Consider the following 14,935-nt stretch of genomic DNA (forward strand, 5'->3'; position numbering starts at 1 on the left):
AGCAAGTTTGCCAACATATGAACTATTTTCTGCCAAACTCTGAATTATATGCACTGAAATGAAGGCAACAAAGCACTAAGGCAACAAAGAAGAAGAAGGCTCGCAAAAGAGAAAAAAGGCGAACTATCCCTTTTTTGGTGGCAAAAATCGTCGTTTAAATTCACGAGTAAATCTGAAACATGTAACTTCTAAATCAATGAATGAAATGTGAATATATAATAGAATCAGTTACCAATCGACCAACAGAAAGTCATCACCTGTCATTCTATCAAATGGCTCCAAAGCCCCAGAGGAAATCTATAAATAATCCTGCCTAAGAGAAGAAAATCGTGCAAATTCAAATATCTCCCTCCCAAATAGTCATTTCTCATTTTGTTCCACTTTGAGCATCTAAATCAATGAGTTTAGGAAGTGAAAATTCTAATTAGTTGAGAGGAATTTGTTGATCAAATTTCTATCACGGTCAACAGGTATAAATCATACAAGGTCAATCCACTGGGTCAATGACAAACTTCTTTCCCAAGTATACAAGAGAACAAGTAAATGGCAACTATTTACAACACTAGGCTAGTACACATGCCATATGGGTCACAAGCCTAAACTGGACAGGGAATTTCAATATCGACTAGGAGAGAGAAAGTGCAGTGCATATAAGTCTCCACAGTACATACTGATGATTACTGAAGTTACACGACAAAATGGTATGCAAATCCTCAGCTGGAAACTTGTTTCAACAGTACGTGCAAAATTAAACACCAAAATACAAACTGCGGAAAAAGAGGGTACAAACAAGAATTCAAATATAAATGTAATATTTTCAAAATTGTCTTCACTGTAATTGACTTCGTACTGAGATGAAAAATACATGAGCAAGCAATGAACCACAGTCTCTATAGCTTGACCAATGAGAAAACAATTACTCAACAAATATCAGACACGGAAAAAGAACTATGTACAGTCAGTATATAATTTACACAACACAAAGCACAAATACCTGCAAAACCACCTTCATCATCAATGCTTACACTTCTGAATAGATTCAGATGAAAGCAGCCCAACAAACCTAAAAGAATATCAAATCTCGTCTGCATTTTTGCTACAGTTGGTCTCATGTTACTATTAACAGATCATCAAGGTTTAGGATTCATCCTCTTTAGAGATTTCTAATTGGCGGGTCAATAAATTGAGAAAACTTCCATGAGCAGAATTTGACTCTTCATCTGTTACATTTAAAACAATGATGCAAGTTAACACTAATGAGAATAATCAACTGAGTTTATACATCCAGCAAATTATAATGAGAACTTTAGCACCCACAAACACAAAATTTTGTAATGTTGATTGTACCTTAAAGAAAATTTTGATTTTGTCCTTCACTTCTACGCCTCCAATCCCACCATCACTTCCCTCCTCCTAACCCCACCCCTCTGCTCTGTTGCAAATGTGCCTCTTCACAACAACAGGGGTGGAGGTGGAGGTGGAGGTGGAGGTGGAGGTGACATCCATGTTAGAATATAGACAAGCAGAAACAAATTTGAGCATGCAACTATCAGAAAGGGAAAAAGAATCCTACTGAAAAGGGACTTCACAGTAGGTCTCTTAGGTTTGGTGCTTTTCTTCTTCAGTTCAGCTACGAAGAAAAAGAGAGGTATTTAGAAACCAATCAAAAGATCATAAATGGTGAATTAAAAGAAAAAAAAAGAGTGATTAAATTTGCAATAAAAAAGAAAAAAAATAATTGATATACCATGCAATTAAAAGAAACATAACTATAAATGAAGAAATAATATGATCTCTGCATGTCATGTGATTTGTGATCCTAGAAATGGATGAGTTAATCTGATCACAAGAAAGTGCAAGTTACCTATCCCAGGAACTTCATGGTCATTCACAATTTCAAAGTTCTTGTACGTGTAACCCATAAAGTTGACATCCTTAGATGAAAGCATCTGCAGCAAGGAAACATGGCTAAAATTTATTAGGTCTGCATACATCATAAGCATAATGTCACAAACTAAATTAAAAATACACAATATGCTTCAGTATTGACAATAAAACTGAATAGAACTCTCCCTAAGGAAGCCTCAATTTACTAATATTTGTTCTTATAGTCCAGGACCAATCAAACAATTTATATATTTCCATTGGAAGGAGCGAAGAAAACTCGAATTCCATTAAATTGCAGCTAAAACACACACACAATGAAGAATTGTTGTATCCACTCTACCCACTCTTAGTATTAGTATTTGAAAAGCTATAGCACAAAAAACTAATGTTTTTAAAAGCAGCACAAACATCGACCCAGGAAAGGCAAAGGGTAAAAATATAAATACATTAAATAAATATTTATACACTATAAAACTTTTATAATAATATAGACTAAATTTTCATACGACCAGTATCAAAAAAAAAAAAAAAAAAAAAAAAAAAAAAAAAAAAAAAGGAATATCAAATCTCTTGGTATTTATGCCTGCTTATTTCTCTCGTTAAAAACAGGGAACCAGTATTTATCTTTCCAACATTATGATGTCTTTAATCCGCTTTCTAAGGAATCAAAACAATAAAAGTCTCACAAACCTCCCAATGCAGATTTCTTCTCTTCCAATTATTTCACCTCCCTTCTTTCTTTTTTACACATTTCTCCTCTTCACTTTATCACCTATTTCTTTCCTTTTCAGTTTCTGTGCATTTCTCCTTGGATTTTTTTCATCTCCTTCCTTTCTTTTTTAAGTTTATGCACATGTGGTGTGAAGAATTTTTGCCTATAGGAAAATTTTTTCTTGGGATTTTGGTGACATAGCTCCTTCAATAAAGCCAAAAAAGTAGGAAAGTAGATAATCCTATGGTGTGAAGATGTGTAAAGACAGTTTTTTCTCAACAAGGGAAACATAAAAGCCAGAAAAACCGTACGGTTCATGGGTTTTCTGTTGAAACGTCCAGTTCACAGTTTTTCTATTTCAGTCCCGTTCCTGATTTTTATGGCCGAATGGGATTGTCTGGTTCAGTTTTACAACATTACAAAAAACATGAAAGCCAATCTGCAGGAACTAGTGGGTGATCGGGCACTAGATCAGTAGACAGTCACTATATCATGATAATTACAAACAGCAGCAGTTTCATAGCCATTCACTGAACACGTACATATTAATGTTATGTTAATTATTTGTATGCCGAACATGATTAATATAGCTAGATATCCCAAGAATATAACATAACTAACTCTCCACTTCAACATGTCAGAAATCATTGAAAAGGATTTTCTATGTCAAAGAAATCACAGTAGCTACGAATTCTAAATCCAGAATCATGTACAAACCTTTCTCCAGGGGCCAGATTTTGTAGTAATTGGAATTTGATTGTCTGACTGCAAAAACAAGAGAAAAAATTGAGACAATGAATAAATTACCAATTCTGCAAATGTAAGAATGGATGGAAATGGAAAAAAAACCTCTTCAAACTTTTCAAAATTTTGCGTATCCAACTCGTCATTAACTTCTGGAATAAACGCAGCTTTGATCTGATATAAAGTGTCCCATTCAATGCCTTCGAACCACGGGTGAGCCTGAGAAAAATAACAATGTGACATGTAACTTTTATAAGTCTACTAGACACCATTATAAAAAAAGATTCTCAATGAAACATATCAGAAAACCTTAATTTCATTAGCGCCTCTTGTTCCAAGCCTTTGCTCAACATTACATAAGAGTTTACAGATGAGATCTTTGGCTTCCGGGGATAGCTTTGCCTCTTCAGGAAATTTTAAGTGTGTTCTCCAATTCACTATCTGCACCAAAATAAATGTGCAAATCAAAACAGAAATTGGATAAAGAAGCGATACTCAAGCTATTGACATCAATATCAAAATGCCTACAAAAGAGAAGCTAGAAAGTGCACTACAGCATCTTTTTTCTCTCATACAATGCCAGAAGATCACTACGAAATTACAAGGTTATCAAAATGTCAAGAATTTGGTTAAAAGTTTACAAGTTTGGCTTAATTCTTCACCTGCACCCATATGGACCTGGAAAAGTCAAAACTATTATCTGATTGAAACTATTCAAATTGGGTAGAAGCTTTATCCAGCATTATCTACTGCTGTCTTTTTTTAGATCTTAAGATCCTCAGCTTGCTGTACTACCTCGCCTTAAAATGGGAAGGACATTTACAATCTATCAATTGGATCCTACAAACTGAGAAATGTTGAAGCTAATGACTTACCTTTCATCGTTATATTAATTAGTATGAAAGCTTATAAGACAAATTATTAGCCGGAACGTGGACAATGACCACACATTTATTAAATGACAATATCTTAGAAACCAATTAGGAATATCAACCAAAAGCGTCAAAACAAACTAGTGCAAATTCTATGATACAAGCTCATAATAGAGGGCAAAGTAAAGGAAATTTTGGTTTCATAGTCTCCCACACCATTCGAAGGAATTTTATGTAACCAGCGATAACTAGCTTGAATGACAAAAAGGAAGTGCATAATGGAAACAATTGATTTCAAAAACCTAATATTATAAGAACATTTTAGAAGTGGTAAAGATACGCATATTCCATACAATTGTATGACATGAAACCTATTACATAATACTATTACATATATCAGAAGCTTTCCTCTGTGTCAACGAAAAATATGACACAAAACCCATTATTACCTTCCTACAAGTAGACATAGGCTCATCTGAATAGAAAGGTGGATACCCAACAAGCATTTCGTACATGATAGCCCCTAGAGACCACCTGTAAGCAGTCCACACTATCTCATTTAGATGGATAAACTAGCTTCCTTTTAAGTTCAATATGAGAAAAACTTTACGTGGACAAACACAAACCAATCACATTCCATCCCGTATCCTTTCTTCAGCAGAACTTCAGGAGCAATATAATCAGGTGTCCCAACAGTCGAATAGGCCTACAGAATTAGAACAGGAGAGATTTTCAATACGGATTTTTACAGTCCTTATACCTCAGCGGGAAATTTGAAACATGCAAATCCAAACAACCATCTCCTAGAAGAAAACATTTGAGAAATCCAAGATCTCTACTTATCTCTGGAATCCTTGGATTTTTTTTAAACTTCAAAGGACATGAAGGGAGATGGAACTTAGACCCTAGATATTTTTGCAAAGTTAGCAGCTTACCCAAGATAGATTTGTTGAATAACAGTTGCAATTACATTTCACAGTCTAGAGGAGAAACTAAATTTGAGAAACTAGGGTGGAAAAAATAAACTTTCTAGTCCAACATGCAGGAGGAACGTCGATTTGAATGATAGAGCTCAGAAAACTAATGTTATACGTAGAAAACTGTAGGGCAATCCATTGACATATGAGATTTGTTCCTTTTATACATATCAGGATTGTTCTATTCATATGAGAATTGTAGTCATGATATAGGAAAGGATTGTTCTCCTATTCATATCTTACTATAGCTTTTTTCTTTGTAGGGAAAAAAGAAAGGCAGCTTCTCAGGAATGGGAATGACAGTCATGTAGGTGAGAAGCTTACAAGCATCCTCCTGTTCCTCTGCCAATGCTGCAGTTGCTCTTGTTGAGTACGCTTCGGTGCCGGAGGACAGCCATCACTTTGTAGAGCCCCACTGTAGTTATTTCCTACTGAGAAATCCTTTTCTTGAATGTTGCTGCAATCCAACGGTTTACATAATCCAAAATCTGACAATTTCATGTGTCCATCTCTATCAAGAAGCAAGTTATCAGGCTTGATATCTCTGCAAAATTATGAAGAAACAAACACTGCCTGATATAAAACTAGAAAATTAAGACAATATGGAAAAACACCTGCCAACAAAATATTAGTATCTACCTATGAATGTAATTATGTTTGTGGATAGACTCAATGGCAAGCACTGTTTCTCCAACGTAAAACTTGGCGTCCTCCTCAATTAATATATCCTTGCGCATAAGCAAAGTCATCATATCCCCACCAGGGAGATATTCCATTATAAGATAAAGATATTCCTCGTCTTGGAAAGAACAATAAAGTTTGACAATGCAATTGCTATCAACTTCTGCAAGCAGATTCCTTTCTGCCTTGACATGTTCAACCTGGACACATACACAAAGGGAATAGTAGGAGCAAACACAAATGCACAATAATTCCTAACTTTAATATCATGTGTGCAAAATAAATCATACCTGGCCTCTGCGAAGCATCTCTGACTTCTTAAGCTTCTTCATTGCATATACGTGACCAGTTGACTTCTCACGACATAATCTAACCTGCACCACAGGAAGGAAATCAAGTCAATGACTGCAAAATGGGAAGTTCTGTAAAGAGTATAATAACAGCATTTGCAGAATAATATTATTTTCTCCCACTGGTTAAAGAGACAACAAGCAGCAGCAATTCCTGAACCAAATAAAAGCAGATTTTTTACATCTTTTCAGCAAATACTCAAGTTCCGAATGGTGCAATTTCACCCTATTAGCGTGAATTATTAGAAGCTTATTATTTACTTACAGCAAATGAGGTAGTCTCCTTGTACATAATAATTAGTTTCCATGTATATTTTGTATCCTTAAATAACTTGTAACATTCTATAAAGCAAAGGGAATACACACAAGGAAGTGATTTCGCAAAACATTGTCATTGTATCAAAGCCCTAATTTGGCTGACTCGTGCGTGCACGTTTCTCTGTTCATCGTAGTCATCGTTCGGCCATTGTGTTTACAGTTGAGTATTCATAGTCAAAGTTTGGCCTTCATGTTTCCAATAGTGTCATTTGTGGGCTGTTCTTCGTTCAGTGCATATTCCGTATCTCCTGTGACTTCCGACAGTCGGAAGCATCGTCTATGGACTAGTTTTCGTTCATTGTGTTCGGCGTCTCCGATGGCTTCGGACGTCTAGGTCTCTTGATTCTCATTGTGGGTGAGTTGTTCTCATTTGTTCCATTATCAGGCTTACTTGTTTGGGCTACTGTTTATTCCTTCAGTTTAGCACATCAGATTTTTCATCAAGTTATAATTTGTTAAGAAAAAATCATATCTCATCTATTAAGTATGCACCAAATCAAATCTCAGAGATTAAGTTTCAAAATGCAAAACTCAAGTTTTCATTTTCCTTTTTTTTAGTTTTAAATAATAATATTATCAAATTAAATCAATCGACGTACACCCACCCTAACCACCCCCATCCCACTCACTGACGTCCACCCGCCACCGACATCCCTCCAACCTCCACCTCGCTGGCGACTTCTTCAGCGGCGAACTAATCGTAGCTCCATTGGTGCTAAGACCAAGCAATACTAGTATAATCTAAAACCTTTTTTAATTGAAAATTGAAAACAGCTTCTGATATAATTTATAGAGCACTTAACTGAGCAAATAATTTGAATTTTCACCGCCAAAATTTGGTTATTTGAATTTGTGACCAGTTTGGATAACTAAGGTCAGAGAAATCAATGGCATGTGACTAGATCCCTTGAATTTGTGACATTTGACTGTGCACTATGACATGTGACATGTAACCTGATCCAATGGCTTGTGTCCAAATCTCTTAGATTTGTGATTTGTGACCTGAGCCAATGGTATGTGACCAAATCTCTTGAATCTGTGACCTGTGCACTTGATGTGTGACCTACGACTTGATTCAACCGCCCGTGAACAAATTTCTTGGATCTGTGACCAAATCTCTTGAACTTGTTATCTGTGAAGTATACGCTTTGACATGTGCCCTGTTATATGTGACATTGATTTGATCCAACAGATCTCTTCGATCTGTGTCCTGATCAAATGGCCTGTGACCAAATTTCTTGTATCTGTGACCGTAACTTTTGCATTTTGACATATGACCCGTGCACTTTGATAGGTCACATGTTCAAGATATCTGGTCAAAAAAACTCAATCAAATTGTGACCTACACACACCTTCGTCATCACCACCATTGGACATTGATCCACTACCAACATTTCACCACACCCACCACTAATACACTACCACCATCACCACTAACAACACAACAACCAAGTAAATCATCGACGACAAAACATCACAAAAATCACCACAAAATTGTCACCAAACCTTCACAAAAACCACTTCCAACCACCACTTCAAGCACCTCATCCCACGTCGACCAAAACCAAGACCATCACCTGCAACAAAACCACTGCCGCCTGCAATACTACCAATAGAACTACTGCTTCTATTAACACCTGAATGACCACCGCCATCATCACCCACAAACCACCAAAAACCACCTCCACCACCATCGTTTCCATAACACCAACAATAATTAGGGAAAAAAATAGAAAATTGGAATAACCCCATATTTGTAAGTAATCGGCTCAATTCAAGGTGAACCTCTATAAGCGGCGACAGCGATCTGAACGTCGATCTGAATAACCCCATACCCTAACCTGTAAATGGCCACCTCGATTTGAATGTTGTTGTCAGCTTTGCATTGGAGCTCTGATGACGAGTTGCAAGAATAGGGGAGAGACCGAAAGAGAGAAAGACAAGAGGAAAGAGACTACAATTCTTAGAGAGAGAGAGAGTGCTAGTGAGAGCCGAGAGGGAAGAGACTACAATTCTGGTTTTATTAATACCTAACTTATACTCAAATAAACTTAATATCTGATTTTAGAATTGTCATCTTTAAATACTTGTTGTTGTGGTGTAATTTTCTCTAATTTGTTTCCTCCGAATTTCTTTAATTGTTGGGCTGAGTTCTTTGTTTTGGGGTGTAAATTGGTTATTGTTGGGCTTGTAATATTCGGTTGGACTGTTGGGCTGAGATACATTTATTGGGCACATTTGTGTATTTAAATTGGGCAAATTTGGCTATTAGGCTAAGATACATTTGCTGGGCAAAATTGTTTATTTGAATAGTAATTAATTCATTTTTTTGGCCGACATATACAAGATTACATCATGTCAGTTGAGAAGACTGACTCCACTTGCATTCGTTTTACTGGAAAGAGCTACTCGTCATAGGCATTTCATTTTTAATTATTGGTTGAAGGCAAAGGCAATCTACGGGGACACATTGATGGAAGTCTTCCACCCTCTAATCAGGAGAAACACATGGAGAAACATCTTGCGTGGAAAATCAAGGATTCTCAAATTATGGCCTAGATCATTGGATTTGCGGATGCGCAGATTGTCCTTAATCTCAAGCCTTACAAGTCAGCCCATACTATGTGAGAGTTCTTGAAGAATGTCTATACTCAAAGAAAATGCTCAGCTACTTCATTTGGAGATCTTCTTAAATAAACATAAGTATATTCAAAACTTAATTGGGTTAGCTGATCTATCAGAAGCCTCTTTAGTTGATACGCCGTTGGAGCTTAATGTTAAATATCGAAAAGATAAATGAGATATTCTTCCAGATCCTACTCTTTATCGAAAGTTGGTGGGCAATTTCATCCATCTCACTATTACACGTCTTGATATTTCATTTGTAGTTCATACTGTAAGCAAGTTTATGGACGCCTCTTGTCATCTTCATTTGGTAGCTATCCATCGTATTATATTCGCTATCTTATTGGAGCTCCTCATCGTGGTCACTTCTTCTCTCGAGGGGTTGTATCTTGAGCTCACAGCTTATAGTGATGCTGACTGGGCTGGTTGTAATGATTATCGTTGATCTACTACTAGGTGGTGTATTTTTTTGGGTGGTGCTCTCGTTTCTTGGAAATGTAAGAAACAAGACAGTGTTTCTAAGTCCTCTACTGAGGCTGAATACCTAGCTATGTCCGTTGCATGTTCTGAGGTTGTGTGGTCTTCTTGCAAAACTTAGTATCTCTCAATCACAACTTACGCATCTTCCTGGTAACAATACTAGTGCTATTCAAATTGCGGCCAATCCTGTGTAACATGAATGCACCAAAAATATCGAAGTGGACTCTCGTTATATTTGGGACGCCAATGATTCCAAGGTCATCACTCTTTCCCATATTTCTACTTCTCAACATGTAGCAGATATTATCACCATATCTTTGAATCAAAATTGTCATAATTATCTCGTCTGCAAATTGATGCTTGTGGACTCACCAGCATCGATTTGAGAGGGGTATTAGCGTGTATTAATAGAAGTTTATTATTTACTTACAGCAAATTAGATAGTTTCCTTGTACATAATTACTAGTTTCCATGTATATTTTATATCCTTAAATAACTTGAAACATTCTATAAAGCAAAGGGAATACACACGAGGAAGTGATTCCACAAAATAATGTCACACCCCAGGTATGGAATCAGTTCACCACTAATGATGAAAACATCAAGGAACAAGAATGCTCAGCATTCTTTCTATTAAATCCTCTAACTCATATTTTGAGAAGCTCCAATAATATCAAGAGAAAGAAGTCAATATATATTAATATATCCAAATATCAACATTTAACTTTTCAGCATTTGTGTTAAAGGCTAAACAGCATATTTGAACAACACCTTTCCTTTATGCACAATGTTCTTGGAAAAAACAAGCACTGTTCTGATTAATGAAATGAAACGAACTGATCAGTTTACGCAAAGTATAAATTCAACATCACACCACCTTAGCATAAGTTTTACTAATTATCTGTTGTTTCTTGCTTGATTCTCTGCAAATGGGGAAGGCTGAAGGAAGTACTTCAGATCAGAGTGGGGAAAACAGATAAGACAGATAGAAAGACAGCGCGCACGCATGTCACGGGAGAGAGCTAGAGAGAGGGGGGAGAGAGAGAGAGAGAGAGACCTCCCCAAATGCACCCTTTCCTATCATTGTTAATGGCTCAAAATCATCGGCACCCATTTTATGCCTCTGAAGGCGCATATATTCTGTTTCCTTTTTTTCCAGGTACTTCAATATATTGTTTTGCTCTTCCTCGGGGACCTCAGCATCAGCCATTTTTTTTTCAAGTGAATAACGCCTGCATGAAAACACAATTAACCAGCTCATCATTCTAACTACTTAAAGACCTATAGGTAATTCAGTAACCAGTTTTCATGAGATTGGGTCGGTTCAACTCTCTTTACTCCTCCTCAGCCCATTTTTTCTATGTATATTTCTTATATATATGTAAGACCCAAAGCCACATAATCAATGGTCTAATAAGCATTATAATAGTTTTGTCATCCATATGAGTGGGCGGGCAGTACGGATTATTATTATGGACTTGGTTCATGAACTATAAATAACGTGACTTCCCAAGAGCATATAATTTTGACCACTACATGTCATGAGCACCATTGTTTATAACTAAATATCAACTGTCAAAAACACTATTTTAATTGCACTTTGACATTGAGCAAAAAATTGTGATTATTGGTAGCAGTTGGTATGCTTGAAATCGTCAATTGACATCATAATGCTGAATTCAGAAGAATTTTAAAGGTCACTCCCCTTATGGATTGAATTCGATTTATTAGTTACCTTCCTTTATATCGCATTAAAGATAATCCTTGCACATGTCATATTTAATATATTATAATTGCATTAATGAACGATAGTTGATGTCGACCAAGCTTGCAGCTAAATTTAACTTTATAGCTTTTGAGTCTGAGCCTCACAAGCATCTAGCCACAAACCACCAAAACTGATGAAGAGACACATAACCACATAAGTGGCACAGAAGGCATACATGCACATCCCCCTACTCTCACTTTCTCAACTCTTTCTTGCTCTCTTAATCAGTGCAATTTACCTCCAAAGACAAGTTCTTCAATTCCTCAATCTCCCCTATCCATTGTATTCACTTCTTAAAGTTATAAAAGAAGTCACGTTTGAGAAAACTTCAAATTTTGTCATTAAAATACCATAGATAAATACGTTCTGTTAAACATATGCATTCCCACAAAATGTCTACTGTTCAAATCATCTTCTACATATTGCTTTCATCTAAATGATCACTTTTAAATTCCTTCCCAGCAACAAATGAGAAGAACCAGGTGTTTTTAAAAGCATAAAAAACACAAATTTTCACTTCAAGCAGGAAGCAGTATTCACAACTTTAAAAGTCCAAAGTTGCAAGTTAATCACAGGTGTGTAGATAAATGTGAAGTTATTATGGTCGTAGTTGCCGCAAGATGCTATATGAGCATGCATAACAAGTCTCCAAAGACAAAAGTGTGAATATAGAAACATAGGGCAGTGCACTTGTGCTATGGTGTACAAATAAGCTAGAACTATACTGGCTTTATTTGGTATTTCTTCGAGCCAATGTTGGTAAATCGGTGACCTTGCAAATATAGAGGCAGTAATAATTGACTGACGCAATGCTTCAAACTCAGCAACTGCCTGATTGAAAGAGTAATATCCAATAATAACCATGAGCTATTATATAGGAAATGTTATTGAGAAGTGAGAACCAAGCATCAGCAGCGGCAAGAACAACTAGCAACTATTTAATCATCTTCAAAACTATTAAATAGGAAATGTTATCGTGAATAAGGACACAAACCAGCTGTGGCAAGACCAAGTTTTTATTTAATCCCGTTCATAACTATTCTATAGGAAATGTTATCATGAAACAGGGAATGTGAGACAGCAGTGGCAAGACCAACTAACATTTCATTAATCTATTTGAAAACAACATGCTTGCATCAGGTAATAAAGATAACGATAAGCAGGCCAACCAGCATAGACACACTCCATCAAGATCATAACTACTTAATTTACACTGAGAATAATTTACAAACCTTAAAAATACCATGTGCGTAATCTATATAAGCTGATTCAACTTCAACCCAATCAAAAGACAAAATGCATCTCCGAAAGGTGTCATTAGATAGAAGAAAAAATTTATAAGAATTATGAATTGGCATGTTTTTAGATATCAACACCAAAAAAATTACAAGGACAATTTGAATTTGAAGATAATTTCTCCAATTTTCCAGTTCCTTCTCGCAACCAAAACAATGTTCCAACTTCCAACATCATGCGTACAGTATTAACTATGCAATCTGTTTCTTCGAAATTGATGTGTTGCAAACCCATCGTTAACATTTCATAAACTACTTCAGTATAACACGGTCAAACACACTTATAAAAACATTAAATATTAAAACGAAGGTAATTGAATAGAAATGATAAGTGTCCCTACACCCTCCAACCAGTATAGAAATATTAAATCTTCGTAGAACTGCAAAAGTGAAAACAAGAAGCACGCAGAAATTCCAGAGTAGAAAATTAAATACTTCGAAGGACCAAATGTACCAGGATGTTCCATGTCAAATGTTCTTGCATGCACCCATAGAGCATATTATTTGGTGAATTTTCCAAGAGTCCAACAAAAATGTAAAATGATATAGACAAGGGCTTGAACATCTCCATAAACAATAAGCGAGAATTAAACTGATTGCAATGAATGCGACATTAGGGTCATTACCTCTCCCTTCGCTCTTGAAGGCTCCTCATCTGCTCCTTGTAATGTTTCTCTATATACTGCTTCGCAGCCTCGACCTTCTGCTTAGTCGCATTTGAAGGTGTTTCCTCATTCACCGACATTTTTGAACCTTCCTTCCCATTAGTTGTATGTTCCTTCTTCTTGTTTGGAGGCTTGGGTTTCTCTCTGAAACAGAATTTTTTGAACCAAGACCTTGCAGTCTCCATTTGCCTCGGCTTTTTTTCTTGCCAAAGCTCAACCTGCTTCAAATCTGCACTCTTAAAAATGTCTTTCTTCAATCAGAAAGCACCAATACATCATTTACAGAATCAAATCATATCAAGGCACTGAAAAGAGACCGAATTATAAGCTCTACATTAAAGACAAACAAAACATGATCAATCTATACAGGAGAACAGTCTTTTCAGTAGCCACCAAACTTTGTTAGGTAGCCAACCAGAGGACAATTCTAAATCACAACTTACGAATTCTAATTTCTGATTGATTTTCCTATCCAATTTTCAAATGCACATGTCGATAAAGCACAGTTTACTCCTAATCTCAAATCAAACTTAATCACAAAATTATTACTACCTCACCCAATAAAACAAAAGAAGATCAAAGAATACAATATATTATAAGTTGACAAATCTTATATTTCACCTAGAAACAAGAATCAATTACGTGAAAGGAAATAATTCTGCATTATCAAAAGGCAAAAGATCTCAACTCTTCACTAAACTGCCAACAAAGTACTTATAGTACGCAATGACCCTCATAACTAGCTCCCCGGAAAAAGAGCAATGTCCTCTTCCCCATCAAAAGTAAATCAAAATTGTAGAATTAAAATAATCGAGAACCCCTATGAGAAACATTAAATTTCAACGCACCAAACCGATCCATAAGAATCCTTTTCCAGTAAAAACAAAACAATTCAAGAAACTCTAAAGTCTTTTACCATTATTACGCCAATCAAATCCCAGGAAAAAAAATACAAATCCTATATGAAAAGATAGAGTGTTTGTACCGATGAAATCCAACGTACGGAATTCAGTAGAATAGCATATGGTGCCAATAACAGCACAGTGACCCTATAGTTGAAGAAGAAGCCTACTTTGATTTCCACTTTATGCTGTGAAAGCATCATTCGCCATTAGTACAGGAATCCACAGAGAGATTTCTCTTTCATTTGCTTTATTTAGCAATGGAAAACCTTTTCCAAATTAAAAATTCAACAGTTATGTATAATTGTATGTAATTGCTAATTATGACTTTTATTTAATTAATTTTGTAAGTTGATGCCAGATTAAACTACACGCGGAGATTCTGGTGTAAGAAGAGTAAAATATTAGTATCAGTGGTCCATAACACCAGTTTAAACGAGATTAGGGTGTATTTGATTCTTTTTTTTTTTTTTTTAAATACATTTTTTTCTATTTTCTTTCCAACAATATATTCTTCAGTAAAATAATGTTACACGTAAATAAAAAGTTTTTCCTTTTTTTTATTATACATTCTCCATCAATTTACTGTTTCAAAATATTTTCTGGCTCAAACACAGTCTTAATGAGAAGTATTTAATTGTATTTTCTTTATTTAATAT

General features: G+C 35.7%; 1 protein-coding gene across 4 annotated transcripts; it reads right to left on the reverse strand.

The window, feature by feature from the left end:
• Positions 1 to 783: 783 nt before the first annotated feature.
• LOC111369483 (serine/threonine-protein kinase tricorner-like) lies at positions 784 to 14,596 on the reverse strand. Of its 4 annotated transcripts, none has more exons than XM_022991006.1 (14): positions 14,360 to 14,596; positions 13,336 to 13,592; positions 10,704 to 10,878; positions 6,164 to 6,247; positions 5,832 to 6,073; positions 5,517 to 5,736; positions 4,842 to 4,921; positions 4,665 to 4,749; positions 3,653 to 3,784; positions 3,449 to 3,562; positions 3,317 to 3,364; positions 1,865 to 1,949; positions 1,574 to 1,630; positions 784 to 1,220 (listed from the first exon to the last, which is right to left on the reverse strand). In XM_022991006.1, the coding sequence occupies exons 1-14, from the start codon at positions 14,477 to 14,479 to the stop codon at positions 1,138 to 1,140; spliced, it is 1,782 nt and encodes a 593-aa protein (XP_022846774.1). In that variant the 5' UTR covers positions 14,480 to 14,596; the 3' UTR covers positions 784 to 1,137. The 4 variants fall into 4 exon arrangements, with proteins under 4 accessions (XP_022846774.1, XP_022846773.1, XP_022846776.1 ...); XM_022991005.1 differs by having other exon boundaries at positions 13,336 to 13,610; XM_022991008.1 differs by having other exon boundaries at positions 13,336 to 13,603; positions 14,378 to 14,495.
• Between the last annotated feature and the right edge of the window lie 339 nt (positions 14,597 to 14,935).

This window comes from Olea europaea, chromosome 20 (assembly GCF_002742605.1).
Source record: "Olea europaea var. sylvestris chromosome 20, O_europaea_v1, whole genome shotgun sequence".
NCBI lineage: Eukaryota > Viridiplantae > Streptophyta > Magnoliopsida > Lamiales > Oleaceae > Olea > Olea europaea.